The sequence below is a fragment of the Octodon degus genome, unplaced genomic scaffold (genome assembly GCF_000260255.1).
Source record: "Octodon degus isolate 3935 unplaced genomic scaffold, OctDeg1.0 scaffold00009, whole genome shotgun sequence".
Taxonomy (NCBI): domain Eukaryota; kingdom Metazoa; phylum Chordata; class Mammalia; order Rodentia; family Octodontidae; genus Octodon; species Octodon degus.
In genome coordinates this window covers 12,391,012-12,401,328 of record NW_004524585.1, presented here as the reverse complement: position 1 = coordinate 12,401,328, position 10,317 = coordinate 12,391,012, and the positions used below count along the sequence as shown (strand labels likewise).

The following is a 10,317-nucleotide window of genomic DNA, read 5'->3' as shown; positions in this document are numbered from 1 at the left end:
GAAGTCGGCAGAAATTCCTACTCGGCGGGAGGGGTGGGGTGCGGCCCGAGGGGGCGGGAGAGGGTCCGGCCCACGCTGCGCGTGGGCTGGGACTGGTCCCGCCGGCGCAGGGTAGCAGGACGCTCTCCACACACTCACCGGACCTGGGCTAGGACTGGGTCTGTAAAAGTATTTCTATGGGAAATACACTCTGATATGAAGCTAAGGAGTCTAAGAGCACATGCACTTTAGATTTTGAGTGGTATCTCCAATCACAAAGATAAAGAGCTACTCTTTTGTGGATGTCTCTTTGCTGCCTTCCTTGCCAACACTTTCTTCCTTCCAATTTTAAAAGCAGAAAAAAATATTTTAGGACATTTGTTATCTAGTGGCCTTGTTTATTACTAAAGATTGAGCAATTTTTATAAATCTAAAAGACATTTTTGTGTATTCTATGAATTGTCAGTTTCTATTCTGTGATTATTTTGTACTGCATTGTTTTTATTGTTGATTTATAGGAATTATTTATACATTGGAAATATTTTTGCCTTTTTCTCTCTCTGTCTTTTTGCAATACAGGGTCTTTCTGTGTAGTTCAGACTGGCCTGGACTTTGTGTAGCCCCGGCTGGCCTTGAATTCACAGTAATCCTCCTGCCTCAATCTCTCAAGCACTGGGATTATAGGTGTGCACCACCATGTGCAGTTTTGTGCCTTGTTAAATAATTATTTCTTGTCTATGTGTGTCCATTCATGATTTTTTTGTGTTTGTTGGTTTGTTTATTTTTGAGACAGGGTCTCACTATGTAGTGTAGGCTGGCATTGAGCCCCCTTATGTAGCCCAGGCTGGCCTCGGGAGGCTGCTTCTGCCTCAACCTCCTGAGTGCTGGGATGACAGGCATATACCACCACACCCAGCTCCTTTGAACATTTTAAAATATTTTCTTTCTTTTTTCCCCTTTTCTTTCCTTCTCCTTCCTCTTCCTCTTTCTCTTCTTTTTTGTGGCACCACAGGTCAAACTCAGGATCTTGCACTTGCCGGGCAGGCACTTATGCCATTGAGTTATATCCCTGGCCTTTGAATATTTTAAAATCTTTTTGTTGCTGCTGAGTTCCGGGAGCCCCCAGACCCAGTCCTAGCCCAGGTCCGGTGAGTGTGCGGAGAGCTTCCTGCTACCCTGCGCCATCGGGACCAGTCCCAGCCCAGGCGCAGCATGGGCCGGACCCTCTCCCAGCCCCTTGGGCCGCCCTCCACCACTCCGCAGTGCCTCCCCCACCCCGTCCGCCGAGTAGGAATTTTTGCCCCGTCCCGGAGCCCCCAGACCCAGTCCTAGCCCAGGTCCCGTGAGTGTGTGCGGAGAGCTTCCTCTTCCCACTACTTCACCTTGCCCCCTCCAGGCACAGCTCAGGCCTGGCATACGCGCCTGAGGTGTAATCCTGTAGCTGTAATCCCTGCAGAGAGTGTAGAGTATCCAACCAGCTAGTCCAGGAGCAGAACATCTTGCCACAGGGGCACAACAGGTTCACCCTCAAGGGCAGCAGCGGGAAGGAGCTGAGCACAGCAGCCAGACCCAAGCCAGACACAGCTGGATAAGTCCAAACTTTGTAGAGCTGCACCTGAACTTCAGTACATGTGAAGGTTATAACTACAGCAAAGATCTACGACAAAGGTCAGAAGACAGTGCTACACAAAATGATGAGAAGGAACAAAATGCAACCTCAGAACCCAAGCCCACCTGTAACAAGTGCAGAGGTCACTAACACATAAAATCTTTTTGTCAAATCTGGGTTCTATGTGTTGCTTAAGGAAAAACCTACCCTCCACAGATTATTTTTCAAAAACTTTTATATGCTCTGACATTCTTATTATTTTACTTTTGCAGATATAAATATTTCATATAGGTGAAAAAAAATTTGTCTTTTTGAGACAGCGTCTCTCACTGTGTAGTTCAGGCTGGCCTTGAGCTCACTTTGTAGTCCAACTCACAATAATCCTCCCACCTCAGCCTCCACAGGGCTGGGATTATAGGTGGGTGCCACCACCACACCTGGCAAAATTTAGTTTTAAGTAAACATGAGCTATATAATCAACTTTATTTACACTTGGAAATCCTATGATCTCAACTAACATGAAATGCCACCCATGTCATAGAAGTTCCCACAAATACACAGAAACCATTTTCTTCTATTGACTTTTTAAATATTCCTGTACCAGTTCCATATGATGAAAGCTTCTACTGCTGTCCTATGTTGTTAGATTAATTTTCCCTCCCACAGGTTCCAAATCTAAAGAAAGGAACTTTAAACAATGATTCGGTACAGGAGGCATTAAATGCTGAAATGAGCAGAAGACTTGTGCCAAGTCCTCTCTCCACAGATGCAGAGAAGTTGAGAAGGCAACTGCACGTGACCCGGTCCTGTGGGCCAATAGATGTCAGATTGGTCAGCTTATCGATAAACCAATCAGAGAAAAGGCAGCAACCCAAGAAGCTTCTACATGAGAGAATGTATATTCCTGCTTTAAGAAAAGTGGGTCACAGTTTAAATAGGTTACAACAAGGCCAGCAGAGTAGTTATCGCCCACACTCACCTCCACCCTGACCCCACCTCTCCCCTCCTGGAGAAGCCTGACACCCTTCTCCATGTCTCTAGCACTCATGGTCCCTTCTTTGGTGAGGCAGACTGTCCACACCCTGGTCTAGTTATAGCCTCTCCATGTTTGTGTTGGGTTCCAGTCCCTCCTAATGACCGCAGAGGCTGTCAAGTGAGTTCTGGCTTTTGGACCATTGATTTTCCCTCTTTTCTGTATCATACAAACACACTACAGTGTTTTCTATTTTGATTTTTTCTGGACAGGGTCTCTATGAAGTGCAGGCTGCTCTTGAACTTACTGTGTAACCCAGGGTAGTCTCAAACTCAAGATCTTCCTGTCTCGGCCTGCCTAGTGCTAGGATTACGCAGGTGTGCCACTGTGCCCTGAAACTTTTTCTGAACTTCGCAAAAGAAAACCTGTTTGTTTGTTTGTTTGTTTGTTTGTTTTTGTTTTATTTTCCAATACTAGGGATTGAATTCATGACCTTGTGCTTGCCAAGCAGGTATTTATGATGCTCAGCTATGTTTCCAGCAAGAAAACCTTTCTTGGCACAACACTTTTTTCCCTTGCAGACCAGGCTGGCTTTGAACTCATGGTGACCCTCCTGGCTCAGCCTCCTGAGTGCTAGGAGTACAGGCATGCCTGGGTAGCACCACACATTTACACCCTCATCTTTCACCAAATTTATTCTTTTCTAGATAACTAGTGGCTTCCACAGCAGCATATCCGCTGGTCAGCTTCCAAATTATTTGATGTACCACAACATTTAACCCATTAGATCATCCTCTTTTTTCCATATCCCTTCAATTGCTTCTAGGATTCCAAACCCTTCTGATTTTCCTCGCTTTACTGCTAGAAACTCAGTCTGGTTTGCTGTTTTATCTTCTCTTCAACCTGTAAATGCTGACCTACCACAAGGGCTCAGGTCTTATCTAGATGCAATATCTTGGTGAGTTTCTCACCTAATTACCATCCACATGCTAACAACCACATTTGTTTTTTGTCTTTTTGAGATAGGGTCTCACTGTGCTGTTCAGGCTGGCCTTGAGCTCACTTTGTAGCACAGGCTGGTCTTGAACTGTGTGATCATCCTGCCTTAGCATCCCATGTACTGGGTTTACAGAAATGCACCACCACTGCTGGCCACTAACTACTTTCAAAATTAGAGCACCACCCAGAACTTCTCTGTAGAGCTTGCAGGCCTGTGCATCAGTGATATGTATTCCTTGTCACTGATAACTTGGTGGCATCTGTTACAGAGCTTTATGGCTAGAGAATACATGGCCTTCTCTTTGTCCACGCAATCAGGATTTTGCAATTTCCCTGGCTGAGCCAGCTTCACTTTAGGTTAGGTGTTGTCATGAAGTCTGTGATGTCCATTTCATTTCATCACCATATGCTGCAGTGGTATTAAATAAGAAAAACTAAACCCTAGAACACAGTTATCATTTCCTGACTTTAAGAACACAGAGAACAAAGATAAGTGATTCTTTGCGTTGGGCCCCGGGGAGAGCTCAGCAGTCTAAGCGCCTGCCTGGCAAGCACAAGGACCTGAGTTTGATCCCCGGAACCACGTGTCATGCTGATCCTGCCCGGGTGCATGGAGTCGGCCACCAAGACCGGGTATAGTGGCACAAGCCTGTAGTCCCAGTGCTGGGGAGGCTAAAACAGGAGGATCTCTACAAGTCTGAGCTGAATAGTGAGACCCTGTAGAAAATACATATTTTTTAAAATTATTTTTTGTATCAATGAAATAAGTTCAGGAGCACTTATGTTTGTGGTTAAAGTACTGCGTTATCTCTTCCAGCACTCCCTACCTATCTGCTATAGCACCCACCCTGCAGCCTCTTTATTCCTGAGCTTTCCTTCAGGAAGCCAAACATAGAGGCTTCTCCTGGTGACAAATGCCACGGCCTGCTATACATCACCTTTCTTCCTCCGTTCCCCAGAGGTCTTGGCTTCCATTCTGACACCCTGTCTAGCCCAAGGACACATACCTATGAGCATCCCCTCTCAAACAGTCTACTTTATTGAGACATAAACTCTTAGGACGTTCACCCAAGAATGGACAGGACCACCAGATCATTTGTAGTGACTGGCCCAGTGTTTTATTTATTTACTTACTTACTTATTCTTTTGTTTGATACAAGGTCTCAATATGCATCTCAGATTCATAGTAATCCTCCTGGCTCAGCCTCCTCAGTGCTGAGATTAGAGGTGTGTGCCACCATGTCCAGTTTCGGGGGCCAGTTCAGCGCAGAGTCTGGCATGGCATCTGGTACCAGGGATTAAACCCGTGTCCTTGCATTTGTCAGGCTTGCACTTGGACCACCGAGCTATCTCCCTAGACCTGGCCCAGTGGTTTTTGGAAGTGGTTCTATAATTTAAATGATCCTGGTGACCACCTCAGTGCTTTGTACTCTTCCTTTTTGCATTTGGAGCTTTTGAACTTAGAATTTCTGAGAGGCTTTTTGTATAAAAAATGATGTGCCTATGCAGTTATTCCTTCCTATGTGTCATTTGGACAATGGATTCCTCCATCAATCTTGTCCCATATTCCATCTTTCAAGAATTATTCAAATATGGTGGTTCAGGGCAATATCTCTGGGGGTTTCAGTAGGATTAGGGATGAAAAAGGACATAGATATAGAAGCTTAGTTTGTCATCTTTATCTATTTCCCCACAATAGGTTTAATTTGAAAAAACAACTCTCAATGGTGAGCAGACGGTAATTCCTAATATAGTTCATGCTGGGGGAGTGCTAAGGGAGAAAATGTACAGTAACAAGAGCATGGAGAGACCTACGGGTGTATCCTAACTTTCTTAGCAACTACCTTTTCCATTTCTCTAAACTGATAAAGCTCCTGTTTTCTCCTCTATCCTAGAACTGCTGACCATAGGGATTTCCTCGGTGCAGCAGCCCCAAGGGAGCCACCTCTTGGACACCCTACAGTCTCTCTTCTTTGCTTCTTCCTCACCTGAGCAAAAATTCTTCCTTGTGCTGGTACACCTGGCAAGTCCCAACGCCAAGTGGCTTGGCCAAGTGACCTCCAACATCTCAACCCTCTTTAAGCCATATATACAGGCCAGACAGCTAGTAGTGATCAACACGCCTCGTAAAAGCTATCTTCCTTTGAAGAACCATGAGAAAAAGTTTAGTGACAGGCCCACCATCGTAGCCTTTCACTCCAAGCAGAACATGAATTATGCCTTCCTCATGAATTTTGCTGCCAACTACTCCGACTACTTCTTGATGATTGAAGATGATGTGAAATGTGTCCCTCGATTTGTCACCCAGATTGTTAGTATACTGTCTGCCTGGGAAACAAAGTTTTGGGTAACAATGGAGTTCTGTCCTTTGGGCTTCATTGGAAAACTCTTCCACACTAGAGATCTCCCTTATTTTGTCCATTTCCTTCTCCTCTTTTACCAAGAAATGCCTTGTGATCACCTCCTTCCCCATTTTTTTAGCCTTCTCAGGCAGCAAAAGCCAATCCAATTTTCCCCTTCCCTCTTCCAGCACATAGGCAGTTTCTCCTTGCAAAGCAAGTTCAATAGCCTCAAAGAAGCTGAGGAAAACAACATTGGCTGTCCCAGCAATCCTGCGGCCACCCTTTATACTAACCTGAATGTCACCAACCAATCTATTCTCATGAATGCCTACAGTTTGGATAAAAATTACTTTTATATCAAGGAGGCAAAGGCTGGCAGCTACCTGACTGTGTTTTTGCATATACCTGCCACAGTCTTCCACGTTCAAGTGCTCACAGGCTCTGAACTAAAAGAGGAGAACCAGTTGGAAGAGGGACAAGTAGAACTGGGATACGACGCTACTAACAGGGTCACTGAGTGTGATGACTATGTTCTCCTGGGGATGCTAGTAAATGGCACCCTGAATATGCATGTATTATCTGAGGACTCGGGGAAGAAGGTAAAATGTGTGAGACTGCTTATAACAGCCACTCCGCCCTCTGGATTAATAGTGAGACACATTAACCTCTGGGTTAAATAAAGCTTAAGAAGTAGAAAGAGAAGCACCCGGAAGTTCTAGACTGGAGTGAGAGTCTACAGAGTTAACAAAACATTAAAGTCTTGAAATTGTGAGGAAAGTTTTTTTTCCTGGACCCTTTAAGAATTCTGAATATATTCTGTTGAAAGGCAGAGTGAAGGTAACATCCTCTTGGTTCAAGACTTATGAGTGGAAGGATGCTTGTTAAACATTTTGATATTCTATCCCAAAGTATCTACTATCCAAATTTTATTTTCCCTTGGAGCAAGGATACCAGAATTCAGGGCCAGGGAGATAGCTCAGTGGCTTAAGGTCCTGAGTTCAATCTTCGGTACCAAACAACCAAAACAAATAGACACAAAAGAATACTACACTTCTAAAAATAGTAAAAATAAGTGAGTGAGATTAACCGACCCTGAGATCATGACTTCAACCACACACGAGAAAAAGGCTCCCTGCACCAAAGAGATGGAGTCGTTAGAGGCCGGGCTTGCTACGTGAAAGGGAAGAGCAAATTGGTGAGAAACAGGACTCTCTCCGCGGTCTCTTTCTTTCCGTTATAAAGTACTTACGCATTCAACAAACATGGAGCACCTTGGATGGTGGGTAGGCGTCCTCTCAATAGGATCACACAATGCACAAAGGGGCTCCTTTTTAAAACCGATCACAATTGTTAAGAACAATTGACTATGATTTCTGTAGCTCCTTTCTCCAGCAGTCTTAACTGGCCCTGAGGCTGGAGCCACTTTATTCAGCCTGTGACACCTTGCGTTCCCCTCGCTGGCTTGAATTTGGCTCCTTGGCCACCGGCCTACTTGACCTCGGTTCAACCTCCCTCTGGCACTGCGCGCCGCTAGATGGAGCCAGCCGGCAGCTGCGCCCAGGTCCCAGCCCGGGTGGCCCCTGACCAAGAAGGCTCCCAGCCAATCGCCCTCTCCAGGGGGACTGTTGAACCCAAATAGCTCACCAGCCAGTGCAGCCTGCTGTGTTCACTGCCCCATCCCACTGGTGTGTGTCTCCGTGGAGACCTGGGGTCGCCAGTAGTCACCAGATCTCTGCGGGTTGGAGAGGCCCCTCCCACGCAGTCAGGCCTCAAACCTTCCCACCACCTTCTTCCCTGAAGTCTCTCTCCTTGCTTTCCCCATGGGCTTCAGTTCTCAAGTCAGGTTCTTGCTGGATCGCAGGGACCCACTTTCTTCCTCCTCCTCTTTTCACATTGCTGTATTCCAGTGTCTGGACACCAGGCTCCAAGAGGCTGTTCCTCTGCTCTTCACCACTCTGCCCTCTTCCCAGAAGTCCCAAACCTTCATGCTTCAGCACAGCCTCATCTGTGGGACTATAGGTAACTTGGATGGTTATGGAGGGTTCTACTTTATTCTCAGAAAAATTTGAGCTCTGAGCTCAATTGATGTATCTGAGAATGGGGTTTTCCTTAGTTTATAAGCTATCATACATGACATCAGAGAAAGAAGAAAAAGGAGAGGATCACTTTAAGAGGAATACTTGAAAAAATTAAAATTAAAAGTCAGATAATGTAGCTGAAGGAGTACTAATCAAAGTGGTGAGAAAGAATGGAATTTGGTAACAGGATAATGAAATGGAATTAAGAATGAAAGTTCAACTGGGCTGGGGAGATGGCTTAATGGAATAAGCACTTCCCTGGCAAGCGCAAGGGCCTGAGTTCAATCCCCAGTTCCGCCAAAAAAAAAAAAAAAAAAAAAAAAAAAAAAAAAAAAAAAAGAAGTTCGAGACCAGCCTGAGCTACAAAATGAGCTCAAGGCCAGATTGAACTGCATAGCAAGACCCTGCCTCAAAAAGACAGACAGCAGAATAGAGGAAGATACAAGCTTTGTGGGTATCAGATACAGAAGAATCAAGCAAGCCATGAAAATGTACTGATCAAATCTCTTTCCTAGTGTGGCCAGCATGACCACCTGACAGACCCAGGGGCTCCACAGCAGGATCCTAAACCAGACTCATTTTGCCAAGATAAGAGATTCCTTTGACTTTCTTTCCTTTCTTTTGAGACAGGGTGTCTCTGTATTATTCAAGTGGCTTGAACCTACTATGTAGCCCTGGCTGGCCTCAAACTCACAGCACTCCTCCTGCCCCAGCCTCCTAAGTGCTGGGATTGCAGGTATGTGCACCTGCATGCCCAGCTTTTCCTCTAATTTAGTTTAAAGATTCCTCTCAGCCTATGCAGAACAGTCTTGGAACCAGTTTTAGGCTACAGTTCTAGATCTCCTTAGGCAATTTTCCCTTCTCTTTTCTTTTTTTTTTAATTAGACAAAAATTCTCAGATGCCACCACTTTTAATGTCATCAACATCAAATGATAACAGAAGACAGCTACAACACGATGCCCCCTCTGGTTCATGAACAGCACACATACATAGCACATAAACCAAGCTTACATTCCACCATCAAGTGTGGTTCCGCCATGAGCTCTCTTTGGGGTGGATCATTGAGAATATCTTCAAATCTGATAGTCTCATCATTGGCCCTCAAAATATCCAGTGAAAGGCTTGAGCTAGAAAGAAATGGAAGGGGCCAGGGAGATGGCTCAAAAGAATAAGCACTTGCCTGGCAAGCACAGGGGCCTGCGTTCAATCCCCGGTTCTGCCAGGAAGGAAGGAGGGAAGGAAGGAAGGAAGGAAGGAAGGAAGGAAGGAAGGAAGGAAGGAAGGAAGGAAGGAAGGAAGGAAAGATGCTGAGCCTGCTGCAGTGCCTTGAATTCCATTTGTAATTTTAGAGGAACAAAGAGGCCATGGATGTTTCTCAGTGTGGAAAAATTCATTTTATCTTGGTTGAGCTGGAAATTTTTTTCTGATAATTCAAGAGCATGACTTGGTAACAGTTCATCTTTCACATATGGAAAACCTTTCCAAAGAAGAACATGTTGTTCAAAAGTCCCACTTGCTGAAAGTTCAGCAACTGCAATACTGTCCTTTAGCTGACATCCATGTCCTCCAGCATTCGTCTTCAGTCAGCTCTGTGAACAGCTGCGGAGTCCAACCTTCCCTTCTTTGTTTCCTTCCACAGTTGTCTCACCTTCACCACAAAACAAGGCTTCTCCATGCCTGCTGCATCCCTTCCCACTAATAAGCCTATGACTTGTTTTGTTTCGGTGGCAGCTTCTTGCAAAGTGTGAGCTAATACAGGTTGTACCAAGAGTGATCTGAGAAATCAGCTAATGAGATGAGAATTTAGGCCTGGCTTCCTCATAACCAGAGATTTGTAGTTATAGAGGTAAAAATGCATTAATCCAATAAAAAGTCACAATCGCTACTTACTTTCTGGACCTGAGCCAATTTTTAGATACATCTTCACTGAAGATGTGACCATCCTTAGAAGAAGAGAGCTGCAACACTAATAGCATAGCAATTCCTTCTTCCTTTCTCCAAGTGACCAACAGCCATGTGTATGAGTAACTGTCCAGTTGGAGAGGAGCAATGCCAAAACATTTTCATGGCTTTTAAACCAAAGTCTGTGTTGACATTAATATCCAGAGATTTGGCCTCCTGTTGACTGAGTGCATACATGGCCAGGTTATAAATGGAGTCTGTCACAAAGTCATGCTTCTCATGGGACAACTGTGTCTGCAGAGCCAACAAATGGCCCTTTTCCTAAACTATATGTGTAATTGGAGTTAATGGTTTCACACAGTTGAAGATTCTGAGCAGATCCAGATCCTAATGGGGTGCTTGGCATTTGGGGTAAGAGCTGAGTAGTAGGGAAG

At 45.0% G+C, this 10,317-nt stretch overlaps 1 protein-coding gene across 1 annotated transcript; it reads right to left on the bottom strand.

Moving 5' to 3' along the window:
• Positions 1-8,951: 8,951 nt before the first annotated feature.
• On the bottom strand, positions 8,952-9,656 carry LOC101566882 (proteasome maturation protein-like). The gene is made up of 3 exons (XM_012512839.1): positions 9,630-9,656; positions 9,287-9,558; positions 8,952-9,126 (listed from the first exon to the last, which is right to left on the bottom strand). Exons 1-3 carry the CDS (start codon positions 9,654-9,656, stop codon positions 8,952-8,954), a joined length of 474 nt encoding a protein of 157 aa, XP_012368293.1.
• Positions 9,657-10,317: the final 661 nt, after the last annotated feature.